General features: G+C 32.4%; 3 protein-coding genes across 4 annotated transcripts; 2 read left to right on the top strand and 1 right to left on the bottom strand.

Moving 5' to 3' along the window:
• LOC102591473 (beta-carotene hydroxylase 1, chloroplastic) lies at positions 1-2,320 on the top strand. The gene is made up of 7 exons (XM_006353854.2): positions 1-550; positions 618-677; positions 1,038-1,109; positions 1,233-1,367; positions 1,443-1,568; positions 1,749-1,805; positions 2,094-2,320. The coding sequence occupies exons 1-7, from the start codon at positions 137-139 to the stop codon at positions 2,172-2,174; spliced, it is 945 nt and encodes a 314-aa protein (XP_006353916.2). The 5' UTR covers positions 1-136; the 3' UTR covers positions 2,175-2,320.
• A 6,365-nt stretch (positions 2,321-8,685) lies between these two features.
• LOC102591145 (UDP-N-acetylmuramate--L-alanine ligase-like) lies at positions 8,686-15,793 on the top strand. Of its 2 annotated transcripts, XM_015311548.1 has the most exons (14): positions 8,686-9,079; positions 9,711-9,913; positions 9,999-10,069; positions 10,994-11,082; positions 11,236-11,286; positions 11,424-11,519; positions 11,625-11,701; positions 12,260-12,422; positions 13,573-13,647; positions 13,975-14,225; positions 14,302-14,371; positions 14,464-14,559; positions 14,909-14,987; positions 15,176-15,793. In XM_015311548.1, exons 1-14 carry the CDS (start codon positions 8,801-8,803, stop codon positions 15,232-15,234), a joined length of 1,659 nt encoding a protein of 552 aa, XP_015167034.1. In that variant the 5' UTR covers positions 8,686-8,800; the 3' UTR covers positions 15,235-15,793. The 2 variants fall into 2 exon arrangements, with proteins under 2 accessions (XP_015167034.1, XP_006353915.2); XM_006353853.2 differs by lacking the exon at positions 8,686-9,079 and having other exon boundaries at positions 9,747-9,917.
• Positions 15,794-16,278: 485 nt separating this feature from the next.
• On the bottom strand, positions 16,279-17,537 carry LOC102590793 (putative septum site-determining protein minD homolog, chloroplastic). The gene is given in 1 exon segment (NM_001318605.1): positions 16,279-17,537. A coding segment is annotated over 1 exon segment (999 nt). The 5' UTR covers positions 17,469-17,537; the 3' UTR covers positions 16,279-16,469.
• Between the last annotated feature and the right edge of the window lie 4,046 nt (positions 17,538-21,583).

Genomic DNA, 21,583 nt, shown 5'->3' with positions numbered 1-21,583 from the left:
CGTTCAGCAACGTAACATTTGCACTCTATTTATACACTTTCCACAAGCACTCCACAAACTGAATATCCATCGTATTTGTCCACTTAACCTGCCCTTTCAATTTCACTCATCAGCTAATTTGGATCCTCCACCGTCCATGGCGGCCGGAATTTCAGCCTCCGCTGGTTCCCGAACTATTTGCCTCCGTCACAACCCGTTTCGCGGTCCAAAATCCGCCTCAACCGCCCCGCCAGTTCTGTTCTTCTCTCCGTTAACTCGCAATTTTGGCGCAATTTTGCTGTCTCGAAGAAAGCCGAGGTTGGCGGTTTGCTTTGTGCTGAAGAATGAGAAATTGAATAGTACTATCCAAAGTGAGAGTGAAGTAATACAGGATCAGATACAAGTAGAGATTAATGAGGAGAAGAGTTTAGCTGCCTGTTGGCTGGCGGAAAAATTGGCGAGGAAGAAATCGGAGAGGTTTACTTATCTTGTGGCGGCTGTCATGTCTAGTTTAGGGATTACTTCTATGGCGATTTTGTCAGTTTATTACAGATTTTCATGGCAAATGGAGGTACTAATTAATTACTCCATTCTTTTGCTTCTTCTTTCTTAAGCTTAATCTTAAGCTTTTTGGATAGGGTGGAGAAGTGCCTTTTTCTGAAATGTTAGCTACATTCACTCTCTCGTTTGGCGCTGCCGTAAGTTCCGTTTTTTCTTCTTCTCATGTTCAATACTTCTTCCATTTTGTCCCAATTTGTATGACATATTTCTAATTTGAAATTTTTTATTATTATTTTAACCGTGTATTAGGACATAAACCTTTAAGGTCTTTTTAAAATATTACTACATATTTAGAAGTTAAATAGAAAAAAACATAATTCATAAAAATTAACAATTAAAAATATTCGAAGGACTTATTAATTGCAGTAACAAGTTAACTTTATTTGACTCAAAATTCAAACTATGTCATGTAAATTGAAACAGACAATGTTTAAAAAGTAGTAATAAAAGTTTCGTGATGAGCTGATTTGCTGTAATTTAATGCTGTGGTCCTTCAGGTAGGAATGGAGTACTGGGCGAGATGGGCTCATAGAGCACTATGGCATGCTTCTTTATGGCACATGCACGAGGTTAATTTCCAAATTTACACTAAATTATTAGACACTAATTTGGATTCTTCCTAAGAAAAATAAAGATTCTTGTCAAGTTTTTCAAAATTTTGACTGTTCATGATTTTTATATAATATTTTCAGTCACACCATAGACCAAGAGAAGGACCTTTTGAGATGAACGACGTTTTCGCCATAACGAATGCTGTTCCAGCTATAGCTCTTCTTTCATACGGTTTCTTCCATAAAGGCCTCGTCCCTGGCCTCTGTTTTGGCGCTGTATGTTCTCATTAGCTACGTATCGTTTTTTTATGAGTTTAAGTTATATATGTGAAAAATGTGGTTTTTATGCAGGGATTGGGGATCACAGTATTTGGTATGGCTTACATGTTCGTTCACGATGGACTGGTTCATAAGAGATTCCCCGTAGGGCCTATTGCCAACGTGCCTTACTTTCGGAGGGTAGCTGCTGCACATCAGGTAACAAAAAGTTTATTGGACTGTAGCTTTACTCTTAATCTTATTTTAATCAAAATTAGCACCATCATTTAATTAGATTAATATTTAATTGATTGTTTTTTTTTTTTTTTTTAATTAATTTGTATTTTAATGGATTCTAACGACTGGATCTTCTTTGATTTTGCTGTATGGGGATTTTAGCTTCATCACTCGGACAAATTTGATGGTGTACCATATGGCTTGTTCCTAGGACCTAAGGTACTCTTTCCCCTCTCTTTTAACTTTGCCGCATGAGTTATCATATGCTTTTAATTCGGAATCTTAATAGCTTAGCGCATTGATTATTTGAATTTTTACCTCATTAATGAGGGTTCGATTCCCTCTCCAATTCCAATCGGCCCCCTACCCCAAATTTTATTTTTTAAAAAAGATATGTACTTAATCTAATTTAATATTTTTCTTTGTTTTGTAACACAATACAAGTAATATATAAATAGGAATAATGGTAATAGAGGCTGAATATGGATTAATGGCTATTTGGTGCAGGAATTGGAAGAAGTAGGAGGGCTTGAAGAGTTGGAAAAGGAAGTCAACCGAAGAATTAAAATTTCTAAGGAATTATTATGATCAAAAGATACTTCTAATAATAAAATGCACTTGTATTTAGGCTCTAGATCATTAATGGGAAAAAGATAGAAATATATATACATATATGAAAATAATATAATGAAACAAGCTTTCTATGGAAATTGGAAAGTTCCTAGTCTTCTTTTTGGTTCCTGTACGCAAAAGGTGAACAATTTGATATTCTGGTACTTGTTGACAAACCAGAAGAACGATAATTCAAAACAAAGAAATGTACAATTAGACTTATCGTATTGGTGGCGGTGGACAGATTCAAGATTTTCTCTAAGGGAGATTAAAAAATAAAAATATAATGTTTTAGCTGTGAATTAGAACTTCAACTTGAATTTTGAACACCATAAACCAATAAGTCAATATTTATTCTTACATTCAAGGAATTCAGAATTTATATAAATAAATTAAAAAAATATTAAATTTTATCAAAAGAGTTCCTAAGTCCGCCCCGGTTGGTGGTCATTTTTGACCGTGCTTCATTCGTTGGCGCTTGTGCTTTGCGTGTGGGATTCTGATTTGGCCGGTACACGTCAAAACACGGGAAAATAGAACCGACCCTATTTGCTCCTACCATTTGTGTTACATATATACTTGATATAATCAAAATTTTCTTATATTATTAGTGATTTTAAATTATAATAATATGCTAGTTACTACATTTTAAAAAAATCATATTATTAAGTGTAAAATAAGAACAGAAAACGAAAGCAAAAGAGTAAGCATAATTAAGAAAAAAACTTAACTAGCGTTTGATCATAGATTTTCAAATATTTTTGGCAAATATTATTTGGGCAAAAATTTGGGTGAAATTTCACCATGTGTTTGGCCATACTATTTGAAAAATATATTTCTCCTTTTTTAAGAAAAATGATTTATACCCATAAGTTTTAAAAACTATTAAAATTAACCATATGTTTGTATTACATAACACATGACTTTGTTATCCTAAGCGAATTGTTATCATTTTCATCAACAATCATATCATTTCTTTCATATTTACTAAATATTCCATCACTACTTGATGTTCACGTAAAAAATTATGTAAAACAACACAAATAACGACTACTATAGAGGGTGTTTTTGTAAAAAAAAAATAATTTAATGTAGAATTTGAATTATTAAAAGTTCTCAAATAATGAGATTTTGCCCAAATACTAGTTTTTTCTAGTATTTGAGAATTTGGGTTATTTGCCAAAAATATTTTCCAAATAATAGCAAATTATATGGACAAACACTATTTGCCAAATTTTATTTGGGAAATCTATGCCAGACGGATACGGGATATGGTTTTCTTTTACTTCCTTCTTCTCAACTTCTATGGTCCATTTATCCTTCAAATGTACATTTGTGAGATTTTTGTATTTTATATTTATTTATTTTTTAAATTGTGATTTAAGTTTTTTGGTTATTTCCCTCTATTTTATTAAGATTAAGATTTTTCTTTAAAAAAATATGACATTCATTTCAAGACATATGAAATTTACTCTTTACACTATGTAATTTATGTAAGTTATATAAAAATATACCACATAAATTAAGACTACAATGATTCTTCTTTTTTTCTTCTCTGCAATAATTTCATGACAAATATAATTGTGAAATAATTTTCGTCATCAACAAGAGATTCTTATGCATGTAAAAGTTCTAAAGAATTTTTAATATATGATTGAATTTTCTTGAGACGATTGAATTTTAAAAATGATCGGGTAGAGATTCATGTAGCTGATCCGTCTCTAACTTATTTAAATTTAAGAATAATATTTTTGTAATGCTAGAATTTAAAATATCTATTGTATGCCATTTATCCTATTAAAGTAACTTTAAATTAAATTAAAACATTAACAATAAGTAGCAAAAAAGCCAGTGAATAATATAATGTGCCATGTGTCACCTCAATAATAATATTGTAGGTGGGCAGTCCAAATACATCTAACTGCAAAAAGGAAAAAGGAAAAAAAAGATGATTCAACTTTTTCTTGATAATGGTCTCCCCTATATGTCCATTATTATCCAATTATCTACATGCCAAATGTTGTTTTGCTATTTAAAGAGAACAATCAAATCCCCAAAAAGTTAATTTCTCTGCTAGTCTAGAACACTGCTCTAGTATTGTTTAATTGAGTCAAGAGTGTAATGCCATTATTGATTGAGTTGCCAACCAAAACCAATTAATCAAAGGAATATATATATCTTGTTACCAATAGAGACAACATTCCGCATTGTTAGGTCCAATAGTATAACACAAAGAAAAACAATAAACAACAAGTGGATTAGAATTCACGAATTGGCGACGACTAAAATTTTGTAGTTAAATAACAAAAAATTCATGGTGTATTTGATACTATGGTGTTATTTGAATTAAATTATGACGGCAATAATATTTTTAGACCAAATTATTGACTGTGGACATTTTTATCTAATTTCACATTGTTTAAAGACTTTAAAAAAAAATCAGTTTTCATCATTATAATGGTGTGATTGGTATGTAGGAAAAGATTTTTCAATACTTTCATATTTAGCTGATCAAACTTTTTTTTAATGGAAAAATATTAAAAATTGGTTTTACTCTTTATATTCTCCTTTTAAAGATGATAATGGATTCAATGAATCAGTTGATGACTAGGGCAGACTACAAGTTTTTTTAACATCATTATTAAAAAAGAATTACTTATCGTGAAGGTTCAACTTTTACAAGTGAAATGTTATGGTAATATGTGAAATTTAATTTATTTGTAGAAATTGAAACTACTGAATATTGTTTAACTACAAAAGTTGAAAAGGGACAATTTATAAATTTCTACTCATTTATTTTGCCAAGTAAATTATAAGTACATGCTTCAACTTACTTAAGGCACATAATTAGGCCACACATAATTACATATTTCTTTTTATTTCTTTGTCACTTGATGGTGTTTAATATCCATTTTAAGGCATCAATTATATCACATAAAAGTCCTTAAATAAGAGAGATATTTTCTATCAAAATGAAATTATTTTCAAAATTTTAATCTAAAACCACTAATTAAAAATCGTACATATTATTAGAAAATCAACCAATGGCAAATGTTGTTTTGCTACTACTTAATTAATCACTGGTTAAAAGGCTATACCTTTTACTATCTTTTAAGCTAGTTTGACCCAAATTTAAATAAGAGCAACTTATAACAATGACTATATTTATAAGATTTGATGAAGTTCAATAGCTATAAGTGTTATTTACAATAAATGACTTTTCCTTTAAATAAACACATTATTGCTCTGAATCTAGTGGGAATAAAGTGGGGAAAAAATGGTCAATAATTATGCTCTAGACAATATCATTATTTTAGTGAGTTGACCATCAAATCTTATCGTAAAATGCCAGGTGGTTATGTATCAACAGTGATAACTAACTGATTGCTTAAATAATTACTATGTTTAGATTAATATTTTATGTATTATCCTTCCATCATGAACTAACAGATAATCGTCACTTTGTTAAACCGTCCACCCATTAACATAAAAATATTGCACTGTCATCTTATCACCAAACTACCATTTTATTTAGGAAAAATTAATCACATCTTTTAGTTTACTTATTACCATTATTTCCTATAAGTTTTTACAAATCTCCAAAATCCCTCATTTTCGCGCATCAGATTAGTGTATCAACGCTTATATTATTGTATCTCGCGCATCAAATTAATGTATCAGTGCTTATATTATTGTATCTCGCGCATCAAATTAATGTATCAGTGCTTATATTATTGTATCTCGCGCATCAAATTAATGTATCAGTGCTTATATTATTGTATCTCGCGCATCAAATTAATGTATCAGTGCTTATATTATTGTATCTCGCGCATCAAATTAATGTATCAGTGCTTATATTATTGTATCTCGCGCATCAAATTAATGTATCAGTGCTTATATTATTGTATCTCGCGCATCAAATTAATGTATCAGTGTTTATATTATTGTATCCGTTTGAGAGATTTCTATAATTATAAACTTTTAAGGGATAAATTGTAATTTTACCTTAAAAGTATGTGATTTCTGTAATTTGCCCTTTTATTTATGTATAGATTAAAAATAAACATGCTGTTTTTTTTCTTATTTTAATACCTTGTGTACTTTGGGAAAAATGAAAAGATTTTATGGTTAAACCGCGTTTTCTAAGTTTTTGATATTTTATTTAAGGGATCTTTATTTAACTATTCTTTTCCTTGTATAAAAGACAATCATTAAACTTATAACTGTAATGGATCATAAAGACACTGATTTTTTTAAAAAAAAATGATTGACTTGTACGGTTGTACCCTTCGGGGTGGCCAAGTGGTTTGGGCTTGGGACTTCCATAATGGAGGTCTCAAGTTCGAAGCAGCTCCTTGCCAGCGAAAGCAAGGAATTTGCCTTCTGGGTTGAGCTTGTCGCACTGGGCTTGCCTAGTGCGGGTTAATTACCTCTCCTATATGGTTTGTGAGTTGTGGGTTTCTCTTGTCATAAAAAAATAAAAAATAACAATGATTGACTTATAGAATGAATGGAAGCGAAAATTGCAACTAAGACTTTCTCCTATAACGATTATTATGGAACACTAAACCATATCTCACTTAGGTTAAAATAATACTTAATTAATTTTTTCTTCGATCGCTATTTACACAGTATGATCTATAGAAATATCAAATACTAGTGAACATATTTTAACATTCTCACGATATTTTCAATTAGTAATTATGCAAGATTATCACTCCTTAGTTTGAGTTAGTTTAAATCTTTATATTTTTATAGATGAATTGAAATTTTATTCCATTTTAAAAAAATAATAATTGAGGGTCAACAATACTAATTAGAGATAAAGAATTTTTGAGTGAGTCTCAAGTATTGAACGCTACGTGTGTGTTTAGGGTGCATAGTAAGATGATTGGGGTGTAGACCTCACATAACTAAGTCCAAAAAAGAACCTTTAAAACAAAGACATATTTTAGGTTTGATGGAATACTGACATCATTCTATATAATTATTGTTTTATAGAATTTTAATAGTAGCTTATTATTTTGTAATATTTGAATGATATTGCTTGTTTGATAAGAATAATAATGAGTATAAAAGGGCAGGGTCACAGACGGATTTCTCGGTTATCAAAAAAAAAAATAATGAGTATAAAAATTAGCATAATTTGAATACAAACAGATATACAAGTAGTTTTTCTTTTTTAAAAATAAAATAATGAAATATTAGCATAAATATGGTTAGCTTTACTGGAATAGTATATGTTGTTACTTTTTTATGGATTATTAGTATGTATACAGTTATTTTTTCTGATAGAAATATTGGTAAATATATTACGTAGTTTGATTGGAATATAATATTAATAGATAAACTTAAATAAGTTTCTTATTCTATGATTTTTTCTCTCAAACTTGGGGATCTGCTTGCTGAAAAAATGTTCTGATGATGCAAATGTAACAGTAACAGATTTGTAATATGGAAGAATATTTATGAAATCTCACAAAAAGTCAAGATATGTACGTAAGGAATATAATTGTTTTTAATTGATATGTTAGGATACTCCTACTTTTTTTTTCTTTGGGATAGAAGTTCTTTTGTAATTGGTTTGGTTTTCATTATAATATGTTTAGTGATGATAGAGATGAGTCAAATGAACGGATTGAGCTAGATTTGAAAATGTCAAAATAAGTTGAACTAATAAATAAATAGAAAAATAATTTATTTTAATAAGAAATAAAGTTAAGTAGTTTTTGAGAATAAAATTTTAAATAAATAAATTTCTAATAAATTCTCTTAATTTAAGTTCCTTTTTAACTTAACCTTGTGATATCAATCTTGTTAAACACGTAAGATTTGCAAATTTTGAAATTACGTGAGTCTTTGGCTGAAAGCCCTTTTCCCTATTAGTGGACAACAACAAAAATTAAAAAATGGTGGACACTGCATTATTAGTGACCCCATTTTCAATCAGAAAAAAAAAAGATGCTAAAATTGATAAACGCACCCCAAAGTAATTTGTGCCTATAGATGTTATGATATTTCTTCTTTTATATTGTTTTTCTAAATCGTGGATCAATGTTGTCTAATGTTATTCTATTGCAATTAGTATAGTAGAATTCACGTTATGAACATAAAAATATTGTGTCATTCATTCATAATTTTAAGTTTATTTTTATTCCCACCGCGTACCATGAAAGAAGAAAAAAAGCTTGAAAAAATCATGTTACGAAAAATTCCCTATTTAGCATTAAGGTTCTAAAATTAGTATGTGCAATACCTAAATTATCCCTCTTAAAACTAACACACCATTAATCTCATAAGCTTCATTAAGTAATTGCACTAAGATCATCCATATTATTTAATTCAAGGTCGTTACTCGTTTGGTTCGAATAAAAGTTATGCTTAAGTTAAGTTATGTTGGGAGTAGAGGTTAAATGTTCTACGTGGAATATTACAAGGCTAACAATGGAATTAAACAAGAATGTAAGGACCAAAATAGTCGTTTTCCCTTTGCATAATTCAGTTTTCTTCTCTTTTTCTCTGACAAATTTTGAATGCTCCCTAAACAGTAAACAAGACGTAAGAGTGACTTTGCTTTGAGCCCGACGTCCCCACCTCGAAAAATGGAACTATCGGCAATAATGTCGCCGGCGAATTACCCGGAAAGAAGTTGTAGTTATTCTCAAGCAATTACTCTTACAAATCGCCGCCAAATAGTTCAGAGTCGCAAATTAAAATACGCTCGAACAACTTCCCCTTCTTTGAAATTATCCCCAGTGATTACGAATTGCGACAATGCAGAAGTCATCGGTGCAAGAGAGTGCAAAGGGAAGGAATGGATTCACTTTGTCGGCGTTGGAGGTTGTGGTTTGTCCGCTCTCGCCATGCTTGCTCTCAAACAAGTATATATTCTCTGTCACTCACACTATTTATATTTGGTGGCTAACTGTTTTTTTCTAGAATTTTCTGTAACTATAAAGTTGTGAATGCGATGTTACTTGCTCTGGAGTTTCAGAAATGTTAATTTATTTGCCAGTGATTATGAAATCGTGTTTGAATTGAGACACAAAATTGAATGATTTGACTATGGTACTCCAAAACCCTGTCTTATTTTTTTGGGATGGATGAGGTAACTTTTTCAATTTCATAAAATAGCTTGTGATACCTCCCTCAACTCTTAGGGGTGACTTTGTAGGCTGTAGAAAGAGAAATAACCATGGCATAAAATGCTCATAATTAATACAACATGTGTTTTGCAACATAAAACTCAGCAATCCATTTGCAATATATAACTATGCATGCAACATTTGGTATTAAACAATCCAAGCTTTTATTATTATCCATCGAATAACAATTGCATAACTCCTACATAACAATGTTATGTATCATAGCCTTTGCATGCTAATACATGAATCAAACGCCGCATTATTATTTGGACAAATAATAATTGTTACTCTTCTTTCTTTCTTCCATTTCCCATCTAATGTTTTGGTAGGTTAGAATTAAATTGAACTAAATTTGGAAACACACTAGGGTTATGAGGTCAGTGGTTCTGATATGATGTGGAGCGATGCCATGGATGCATTGCGAGAAGCAGGTGCCCGAGTGTATGTAGGCCATTCTGAGCTTAATCTGAGAAAGAATAATGGGTTGGTGCCTGATGCCCTTGTTGTGTCAAGTGCGATTCGTGGGGGAAATGTGGAGATTTTACATGCCGAGTCTGTTGGAATACCTGTGTGAGTATGTTAATCTTAACTTTCTGATTGAATTTCTGTTACCGAAGTTAGACTTGGACTTTTTAGTGATATTCTGTTCTTTTAGGTACAAGCGAGGAGCTTGGTTGGGTAGGATCACCAAAGGTTACAACCTCATTGCTGTCAGTGGGAGCCATGGTAATCTTACTTCTTTTGTGTTTGCGGGGTTATTGTCAATATGTGACAAATCTATTCGATGCCAAGCTTTGCTAAACACGGACAATGTTATGATTTTTGACAAGACTCAATATTTGCTTGTATTTACATGGAAGTCTGAAATATGAAGAAAGTTCCCTGAGGTGTATGCATTTGTGTTAGCCGACTTCTCTTGGGTGAATCTGTTGTTTGAAACGCATGTGCAATTGTACTTGTGTTCAATATCAACGTAATTATGTTCAGAACTGAACATTTTATGAGATCTTGACTAGAATCATGATGTAATATCGTGTTCCCAAGGAATCTGAAATATGAGGAACTTCACAATCTTGCTTGTAGCGTAAACCATTTCGCATTTCCGCTTGTGTTAGTCAGCTCTGCCAAAACCTTGGAACTCTTCTGCTTTATTAACTTAGCAATTTGATCCATGGAAACACTTCTTGGTGGAATGCGTATCTGCTCTGGTTTTTGTGCATACTCGACTGTCTTGCTCCAACATAGGTGTGAAGAAGGATTCAAGGCATAGAGTATTCAAAAGAGAGAAGAACAACACCATTGACTGAAGGGTTTATTCTGAGAAAGAGAAAAGACGAGATTTAGGCAACATTTTGGAGAAGAGAGTTTCAGGTTTCCTATAAGCAAAAAACAATGTTACTAATGAACTATTGTGTTATTAGCAAATTAATGGGTAAAATTCATGTTATGAGTGCATGCGTAGAACTTTTAAGGCCTGATAAGATGTTTGGCTTTGAACTCTATATCAATCTATCAGCTGAGACTGATTCTGGGAGGTCTTTGGCATTTGTCTATTATTTAGTCTGGTAATTTGATCTACTCTTGTTTCAGCCTTTTTTAACACCAAAATTTCACTTCTCGTGCTTTCTGTTGATTTATTCACCAATGCAGGGAAGACTACCTCAGCTAGTATGCTTGCTTATGTCTTAAATGCAATGGGGGGTGATCTTACAGCTGTAATTGGGGCTCGGGTACCACAGGTAGGTTCACTCTGCATCTTCGTATGAAGTTTCTCTTGATGTGCTCATTGGGAGTTTGTCAACAGTGCTTGCAGGTCGATAAGTCGATTTTTGTTCACATTAGAGCATTTATATCCTACTGTGGGTTACTTTTGATGTAGTTGCCTTCTGCAGCTTGCTGAAAGAAACATCATCTGTGGAACTGGTTGCAACTTTGTACTGGAGGTATCAAATCCTTTCACACCTCTTTTCTTGTATCTGGTTGTCTGCATGAGTTTGTTTTTCTTTGTAAAATTTTAAGAGATAGAAGATTATTACAATTGTTATTCCTGTAAGTCTAATCTATGTTCTTTCTAATGTAGGCTGATGAATATGACTGTTGCTTCCTTGGAGTAACACCTCAAATAGCTGTGGTAACAAATGTAGATTGGGAACATGTAGACATGTTTCAAGATGAGGTTGGTGATTCACTGCTTGTAGAGTCTGCCATGTATACTAAATTTGATTTATTTGGTCTCTGGAAATGACCAGATTATCATCAGATTGTTTCTATCTCATCTCAGGAAGCAGTTAAAACTATTTTCAGGAAGTTCATAGGGCAGATAAGGGTTGGAGGACATTTAATTTTATGCGGTGATAGGTATATATTGATAACTTCCCTTACAAGGTTGATACATTTCATGGATTGAGTGGATTTAGCATCAAATTTTCTTACTCAAATAGAAACTTGTTGAAGATTTCACACAAAAAAAATCTCATTTTTCATAGGAAACATCTCCTGAAGGAGAACAATCAACTATGCAATATTCTTTTTACAGCAGAAAATATACGCCTGCTGCTACTTTGTTGGTCATTGACCTTTAGAACAGTACTCTGAAGATATTATCCACGTACTGTGCAGAGTTCACTGACTACAGTTCTTATAAAATCATGTCTCAACCAACCTGTGGATGCTGCATCTATGAGGATATGGAACATTAATCCATAACCAGAAAAGTGAACTTATTAGTTGTCCTCTGATACCTTGATCATTCTATTACAGAAGGTCTCATTTATGTTTTACAAACTATCATTTGGTGGCTTATGTATCTTTAGTTATAGATCACATAATTGATCTCATTCTGAGGCTAACAAAGGAAATATCAAATTTTCATGTCTAATGTAGTTTCCAACAATGATTTTCTGATTGGATTTACAGTCCGGGTGCATATTCTTTGGTCAACAAAACGGGATCAGGCTCTGCTCTTCCAGTTCTTCACAATGATGCATTCCAGATTTCAACTTACGGAATTTCTAGTTGTAACGATTGGCATGCCTTATCAATATCCCCAAACTCTTGTGGGGGTAGTGACTATCAGCTGGTAAGTACATTTGTTCTTTAAAATATATAGCTCTAGATGAAATCTACTGAAATAAGTTCATTAGTTTCTTAGAAATATTATCTGAAAATAACAGTCAGGGAACTTGTACGTAGCTTAATTCTAAGAAAGTGAAAATGCTTTGCTAATTCTGCACGTGCTTTGTACTTCAGTTGGCAACTCTAGGCTGCATGATCATAAATTCACTTGTCAAGGAAGTGTAAGAGCAACTTAATAGAACTCTACGTAAGATGGATATCATTAATTAAGTCTTCCACTACAAATCTGTAAATTATTTTCTCCAGAGTCCAATTCAAAACAATTTCTTAGTTCTGTTTCTTTCAAAGACTATGAAAGAATGCAACAACTCACAATAACGTGAACATTTGGGAAGTAAGCTCCTTTCTTGCTCCCTCCATCCCCAAAATAACCAATACAATTTGGGGTACTTGGAAAAAGGATCAAAGAGTCAACTTTCCGAATTTCCAACCCAATACCAAACACCAGAAATTAAATCATGCTTTCGGTCATTACCAAATGCACTCTGAAATGTGAAAAAGACATTGTATATTCAGTTGTGAACTGGGACTTTTTAATTTGAAAATTTTAGTCACAGTTTTTATTGGAGTAGGGATCATATAACTAGAACGAACAAAAAACAAACATTAGGTCAAATAAATATGAAGTAGACCAGGTTCTGATATTCTTTTTGATTCTGAATCTTCACGTGACTTAATATGAGTGCTTGACCTTATTCCATCTCTAGAATTTTGCAGCACGGTTACAGTGTCACTTCAATTGAGTTATTATACTTTCTCCATTTGATTTTGGAGGACCCGAATTTGCTTGTAGATTAAAGAATATATATTGACAACAAATAAGTAGGTCTTGTGAAGAAACTTTGTTTTATAGGGAAATTGTCAATTCCAACTTTTTGTTTCTGTTAACGAATTTGAAGCTTTACAAGTTCTGTATGGTGCACACTGCACAGTATTCTTGCAGAAAAAATGTAAAAATATAATGCCATGTAGAGTAATTTTTTTGCTGTTTTCTATGCACAGTATACTCTGAATTATTTGAAGCAAGTGGCGTATGGAATACCTATTATTCTCGTGCATGTATGTAGTCTAAAGATATTATTTCCTTATTCCAGTTTCACAAGGGACTTCATATTGCGGACATCAGCCTACAAATGCCTGGAGTCCACAATGTTCTTAATTCATTAGCAGTAAGTATAACATTTAAAAGTTATTTTTTGTTTTATCAGTGTAAGTAGACGTTTAAGTAACAGAACTATTCTCTTTTCTATGATCTTTACTCAAATATTATAGGCTATTAAGAATGCCAATACAGCTAATCAATTTTAACTTGTTGATACATCAACGGGGCCCAAAACTGGAAAATAATTTGTTGGCTTCTGGTGATTATATCATAGTTTAGGCATCTGTATTCGAAGAAAACATGGTTTAGCTTGCTAAGTTGTTTCATTTCCCTACTGCAAGTAAATAAATTTTTTGTTGAGTTCTGTTGCTGCTTTGAATATCCCAACTGGCAGGTCATTGCAACAATTAGTGCTCTTTCCACGGATCAGAAAAACTTTCTTAGTTCCATTGCTTCTTTGAAACTACACTTGCAAAATTTTGAAGGTGTTTCTAGACGTTTTGAGAGGATAGGTACAGTCCGTGGGTGCCATATATACGATGACTATGCTCACCATCCCACCGAGATTCAAGCTGTTCTTCAAGCAGCACGCCAGAGGTTTCCGTTTCAAAAACTTGTAGTAATATTTCAGCCTCATACATACAGGTATATACAAGAGTATTCTCCATCCAAATTACAATTACATTGATTGCACAATGCTTGAAATTTTCAGAATTTGCAGTCGTCTAGCAGCATTGAAAGATGACTTTGCTATTGCATTCACTAATGCGGATAGGGTTGTGATTACAGAGGTATTACCATCAATGGTAAAGCTGCTTAAGTTAATGTTGTTATCCCTTTTTTCTATCTTGGCTAAGGAGATGTAATTTGTTTCTACTGCAAGATTTATGAAGCTAGAGAAACAAATCTGTGGAAGATCAATGGACGCGATCTTGCAATATCTATAGTTGACCCACCATCTGAGTTTATCCCTTCCCTGGTATGCCGTAACTCACTGCATCTAAGAAAACTTCCTCACAGTTGTATATGTTGGAGTTGCCAGGAATTTTATTGTGATGTCCTTGTAGTTACAAATGTTTTGAACATGAGAATAGTCAAGTCTAATTTCACAAAATACCGACTTCCTATTCTTAGGTCTCTAATGAATAAAAGGAAAATTATCTTCGTGAAATGTGATGGTAGGAAAGAGAGGGAAGCTTCTCTTTCTCTAGATAACCATATTTATTGCCATTGTTCTAAGAATACCACATCAATTATAGTACTGCACAAGTCAACTTGTGTTTCATCTTGGTTAACCCCCCCTCTCTTTATGGTGTTTAACTTAACAGATACAAGTGCTGGAAATGCTGGTTGTTCATATATCCAAGGATCCCGATCATGAAACTGTCATCTTGACCCTAGGAGCAGGTAGACATTCTGATTTCCATGACTGAAAACCCTTGCATAGCATTTGTCCATTGTCTAAGGAGATCATTCTTCACAAGATGGACGAAAAGGAAAACATGAAAACAAAGAAGGGAATATCAATTGTAAAAAAAAGACACGAATTTTAGGCTTCTTATTTATGAGATTTGATATTGACATCTCTTTTTCAGGAGACATAACTTCAGTGGGTCGTAAACTACTAACTGAATTGCAGCACAGATTGCTATAATGTACTGCTTCATGAGACTGGCAGCTAACTCAGATGTTTATAGCCTTCACATATAATTGGCTAAATTTGAAGCCGAGGTTCTAGAGCTGTGCACATTCATCTGCATTAAATATAAGGCGGCAAGCCTGACCTAATGATAGAGAATCTCGTCATGCAGATATGATGATCATAATGTTCAACTGCTTGTGATGTTTGCATCCATTGATTGCTTTCCCTACTGCAGAAAAACTCACCATTCTGGGAACAGACCCGGTCAATGATACAGAAGGGGTGGTGTAAGAAAGCACTCAGTTGCACCCCAATAGTAATTCTTGAGCCCTAGCGGCTCACCTCCCAGCATCACTGATCGTCTTGATTCTTGAGTATGTAACAGTACAGTTCCTCCCTTTATGGACCGCCTCCTTAGATAGGAGAGCCTTTGAAGGTTTAGGACAGCTATGTACATTTAAAGAATATCTCCTCATTTCTAGTTTCTTGTTGGTGCATTTATTAATACAGAAGACAGCTTGTCCTTTGTAGAGAATGATATTGTGTTGTAGATCATCAATTTTTTATTTTACTACTTGGTTAAGGGGGATATCCAAATTATTAATAGAAGTATTTGCCTTGGCAAAAAAATGATCACTATTCACCTCCTTGGTTTCTTTTTGTACAGCAGGAGCTTTGCAATATTGTTGTACACTGTAATCTATTCTATTCAATGCTTATGGAAGTTCAAACAGGTTCTGTTTCAATAGAGGCACTATGCATATCAACATCTAATGAGCTGGCTGCAAAGAGGCTACATACTTCTCTCACTAACACAGGTATTTACACCCACAAATATCTAAACTTACCACTGCTGAGGGAAACTTACATAAAATCTACTTGTAAGCACTGATTTAAGTGCAATTCCCCAGTACATGCATAGCAAGCAAATAGGTGACAGAGTGAAGATCACAGACTGGACTCAAAGCAAGAGTAAGTAACTCAAATTTAGATTGGAGGAGAGAAGGAAAAATCACATTTCGCGCAGACGCACATGACACAGTTTTCAGCTCAAATCCAACAAAAACAAAACAATTGCACTAATCTTCAACTATCCTACAAACAGAATCCTGAATAGTAACAAAGGAAGAATGCAAACGTTTAACTCTCTATTATACACAGTTTTCTTGTCGAGAACCTTCCAAAAAACATGATCAAACAATTACAGAAAGCTTACCAAAGCCACTACTAAGAAGAGAATCATCAAGCTATCGTCCAAAAAAGGAGAAAAATCCACGTTTCTTAGGCTCCTCCTCCATCATTACAGTCTCCATACTATCTTGCTCCACCAACCTCCAAGCTGCTTGCTCAAATGCCAGACCTGCCAAAGCTGGTGGCTTGTTCAACACAAGGGGATAACCTCTGTTAGTACTTCTAATAACTTCGGAATCCTCAGGTATTACCCCCAACAATGGAAGCCCCAGCATCTCCTGCACATCCAATACAGACATCATATCTTCCCCTTTTATCATATCAGTCCGAACCCTGTTCACAATCATCTTGATATCCCTTATTCCATCACATTCTAACAATCCTGTCACTCTATCAGCATCTCGTAAGCTGGTGATATCTGGCGTTGTCACTAGTACAGCCTCATTTGCTGGAGTTATAGCCGTAATGAACCCAGCATCAATGCCAGCTGGGCAATCAATGATAATGAAATCCGGACCACCTTCATCACGAGCTTTTAGGGCATCCACAAGCCAAACCAAAGCTTTCCCACCAAACCCTATCGGCAATTTGGATCTGGGCTTGGAAATACACAGCAGCTCGAAATTGGACCACCGCTTATCACGTACAAGAGCCTGATCAAGTCTGCAATCGCCGTTGAGAACCTCGACAACAGTATAATTAACCCGGTTTTCTAAGCCCAGGAGGAGGTCAAGGTTGCGGAGACCAACATCGCAATCAATGGCGACGACAGAGAAGCCGAGCCGAGCTAATGAAAGACCGATGTTGGCGGTGGTAGTAGTCTTGCCGACGCCGCCTTTGCCTGATGTAATGACGACGACTCTCGGGGTATCTCCGGCGAGTTGAGGCTTGCGGTTGTACTGGAGCATAGAATGGATGGAAGGGTAGAAGTTTCTAGAAGGCCTGAAGGCGAGAATGGGTTTTAGGGTTTTGGGGGATAAGGAATTGGGAGGGATAAAGGAGGAAGAGTAGAGAGAAGAGGATTTAGGGTTAGAGAGTGGCTGCAGAGATAACATTTTTTTTGTGTAGAAGAATGAAAAAAGAAGAGTGGTGTTTTGGTGAAAGAGAGGAAACTTCACAAGAACATGTTTGATGTCTTGAAAGGAGAAGAAGACGGCACTGGAATTGAAAAAGGTAAGATATCTTTCTTGCACAGGTAGGTGGTTTAAACCCGAGCCGAAATCGATGACCCGAATCGAAAAAAGTTATTGACTTATTAGTTATTGGTTTAGCAATTTTGGTAGTGGTTTAATTCTTTTAATATTAAATTATCAACTCTTAACGGTTAATCGATAATAAATTATCTTTATATTATTGTATCTATGAAATTAAGGTTTAGTTTCATACTTTCATTTTTATTTGTCTCTAACTGTCGAGTGTCTACAATACTATCATGTATCAGTTTTTGCTTTTGAGCTAGATAAAATATGTCAAATTTATGTTCATGGTTTATTTGTTTGTCACTTTATTTTTACGTGATTTTAATGATTTTTTATGTAAAATTTTAATGATTCAATTGATAATGATCAATAAGTTGAATCAGTAGACTTCAAAATTGAATCGAACTATACATAATCCTACTACTCTTAATTCCTCTTATGCTTCTGTGGTTATTTGTGTTTGTTCTTATTTTTAAGTAAGACAAATATATGAATGAGTCGTTTGTGTCTCTATAAGAATGAAAATGAGGAAACTAAAGATGTGGGTTTTGACTTGTATCTATAGCCATAAGTGCTACCCTTACCCCCTCAAGAGACTTGGAAAGATGTGATTAGGTAGGATATAGTGTATTTGCACATGATTGAGAATATAATTTTAGATAAGAAAGTATGAAGATTGTGTATAAGGCAGAAGGTTAGTAGACAGTTGAGAGGTGTTCTTATTCCTAGCCTATTTTAGTCTTTGGCTGAGTAGAGCTATATGTCGGTCATAGTATTAGCATATTCACGTAGTCTTTGATTTTGAGTTTCTAATTATCTTATGTGGTTTATTGTGTAGGAGTTGTGCCTTGTTGTTAATGTTACGGTTTCTTGCATATATACAATGCACTATTTTGCTATTAGTGGTCATGTTTTTCTTTTGATTACTGCTTTTATTTGCTTGAATTGATTTTTTTTTTGGAAACAACCCTCGAAAAAATAATAATAAGATCTGCATATATTCTACTCTACCTAGATCTTACTTTGTGGGATTTCACTAGATTTTATTGTTGTTGTTGACCAAAGGCAAAGCTCATGCATAGAATTCGAAAGACTTTTCTCCTTTTTGCGCAATGTGCATTCATAATATAATCAGACCATCTCCAACTCATCTCTATTTTACTCTCCATTCTCTATATTTGGAGAGTAAAATAGAGAATGGACACTCCAACCACCTCCATATCACTCTCTATTCTTCATATTTATAGTGGGTGAATAGTAGTTCTCCAAATTTGGAGAACTACTATTCACACTCTCTATTTCACTTTTTGAATATTTTATTATTATTTCTATTACTTTCTAATTAACATATTATTTTACATATAATGTCACTAATTAAATATCTAATATTCACAATTCTTTTTAAATGTAATATAATATTTTTTAAAAAAAAATATTATTTAATATATACTACTTTCATCCCGAATTAATAGTATTTTAATTTTTTCTAATTTTCGTCAATAATATAATTTTGATTTTATTATTAATTTTCATTATAAAGAATACACAAAATTAAAATGAAAAGATGAGAATTTTAGTTTAGAAATACGATACATAATATGATAATTTAAATACAAGATAACAATGCAATATATGACATAATAATTTAAATACAAGATAAAATACAGTACATAACATAATAATTAATTTGTGATGAAACAAGAATCATGTCGAAACGATATTGAACGTGCATTCGGAGTTTTGCAATCACGTTTTGCAAGTATTGCAGGACCGTCACGTTTTTGGAGAAAGGAAGTATTACATGATATAATGACTACATATATTATACTGCACAACATAATAATTGAGGATGCACGTGATCTTAATGCACCAATTCAAGATGTTGTAGAGGATCCAACTCCAACAACATAAATTGTGGTAGATGAAAATCTCTGATTTGAATAATTTTTCGCTAGACATAAAAAAAATTAAGGACAAAAATGCTCATTTTGAACTCCGTAATGCATTAATAAAGCATTTATGGGAGCGACATAATAATTTTGAAAATGAGTGTTTATGTAATATTTATGTAATTGTATTTCACTTTTATTTGAATTTGTCCATTAATTTGTATATTATATAATATTTTCTTGCAATTTATGTTATTTAAAAATTTAGAATAAAATATAATTTTATATTAAATAAAAAATTTTGAAAAAGAAAATTTTATATCACATGAAAATTATATAAAGTAATTATTGAGAAAAAGAAATAAAGGATTTATATTACTCCCTCTGTCCCATTTTATGTGGCAACATTTCCTTTTTGGTCAGTCCCAAAAAGAATGTCACATTCCTTATATGGTAAGTTTATAAAGGTACAATTCCTCTTTTATCCTTATTGGTCCCACTTAATCTTAAAAGAATATTCCAATACATTTATGAGGAGAGAGAAAAAAGAGTCTACTTTTTAAAGGGCAATTTGGTAAACATTTCAAAGTCTTCATTTATTTCTTAAACTCCGTGCCCGGTCAAATGTTGTCACATAAAATGGGACGGAGGGAGTATGAAATAAGAAAATAAGAATGAAATAGAAATAATAATATAATATTAATTTGAGAGAAAAAGATTTTTTAGAGAGTAAAATAGAGAATTGGGTTGGAATTGATTGTCTGAAAAATAAAGAATTCTATATTTGGAGAATAAAATAGAGTGTAGAATTGGAGATGCCCTCACCCGATGATTTTATAAAGCATAATCTTTTTGTTCTTTTATGTTTTTGAGAATACACATCAAGTTGTCATTTATAGAGTGCTCAGGAAGTTGCTCCACTAAATTATACTAGTAAGTAGGGGTGTATAAAATCGAACCAAAAATTGAACCAAACCGTAAATTGGAAAAAAAATCTGACTAGTGGTTTGGTTTGACTTGGTTTGGTATTGGTATTGGTGAAAAAACCCAACTATATTTGGGTTGGTTTGGTTTTAACTAAAAAAAATCATCCCGAGATCAAACTAACCCGACATTATATATGTAATTTTCAAATTTTATTTTATACATAAATTTTTTTACTTTGATATAATTTAAAATATTTCTTATACTATTTCATAGTTTTTATCTTTTAATATATTATTTCAAGTTTAAAACTTAGAATTTGGAATGGTCCAATAAAGATTATAGTTCATAGATGTGATAATTATAATAAAACTTAAATCAAAATCAAATTAATACTAATGCAAAAGGAAAATCAATTCAACACTAAGAATGACAATAATATTGAATATTATTTTTTAGTTTTACATTGGTTTAGACAATTAAAATACATAATCTAATTTTAATTTTTCCTTAAATATTTAGTAATGTAACTAATACTTATTAAACTTATTTTAGCATGATTTAGTACTTTTAAATTATTGATCATTTTCATTATGTCTTTGCAATTATTTATTTTATATGATGATTTCATTATTATTTTTTATTGAATATTTTCGTGTCATCAGTACTCATCTCATATTTTGTATTATTTTTTAAGAAACACCTTAGATAATTGTATTTTGGGTGGACTAAAGAAATATTTAGAGCATAAGTTAATTATATGTTTGTATGCAAACTTTATTGAAAAAATCCAAAAATCTAAAAAAAATCGAGGTTTATTAGTTTGGTTTGATTTAAAAATTCGACACAATGATTTGGTTTGGTATTTGAAAAACCCGAATCAATCCGAGGTTGAAAAACCCGAAAAAATCCAAATTTTATTAGTTTGATTTGGTTTATAAATTTTAAAATTTTACACAAATGGTTTGGTTTGATATTTGAAAAATTCGAACCAACCCGATCATGTACACCCCTACTAGTAAGGGATCATCAAAATACTATTCTCTCTCGTGTGATTATTCGAATTTATTTGTTTGGCCATCAAGTGTGTCTTATCCCAGAACCAACACATTATTGTCATGAGTTACTTTGATTATCATTAGTTTAATTAGTCTTAAT

This window comes from Solanum tuberosum, unplaced genomic scaffold (assembly GCF_000226075.1).
Source record: "Solanum tuberosum cultivar DM 1-3 516 R44 unplaced genomic scaffold, SolTub_3.0 scf00159, whole genome shotgun sequence".
Lineage (NCBI taxonomy): Eukaryota > Viridiplantae > Streptophyta > Magnoliopsida > Solanales > Solanaceae > Solanum > Solanum tuberosum.
Note: the sequence above shows the minus strand (reverse complement) of the source record. Positions and strands in the feature narration are given on the sequence as shown.

Excerpts from the sequence above, each read along its gene's own strand:
- LOC102591473 (XM_006353854.2), top strand. The coding sequence starts at position 137 with ATGGCGGCCGGAATTTCAGCCTCCGCTGGTTCCCGAACTATTTGCCTC. Across the intron at positions 1,569-1,748 it reads GGGTAGCTGCTGCACATCAG|CTTCATCACTCGGACAAATT; the intron begins GTAACAAAAAGT and ends TGGGGATTTTAG. Across the intron at positions 1,806-2,093 it reads GCTTGTTCCTAGGACCTAAG|GAATTGGAAGAAGTAGGAGG; the intron begins GTACTCTTTCCC and ends TATTTGGTGCAG.
- LOC102591145 (XM_015311548.1), top strand. The coding sequence starts at position 8,801 with ATGGAACTATCGGCAATAATGTCGCCGGCGAATTACCCGGAAAGAAGT. Across the intron at positions 9,914-9,998 it reads GAGTCTGTTGGAATACCTGT|GTACAAGCGAGGAGCTTGGT; the intron begins GTGAGTATGTTA and ends CTGTTCTTTTAG. Across the intron at positions 12,423-13,572 it reads GGGGTAGTGACTATCAGCTG|TTTCACAAGGGACTTCATAT; the intron begins GTAAGTACATTT and ends TCCTTATTCCAG.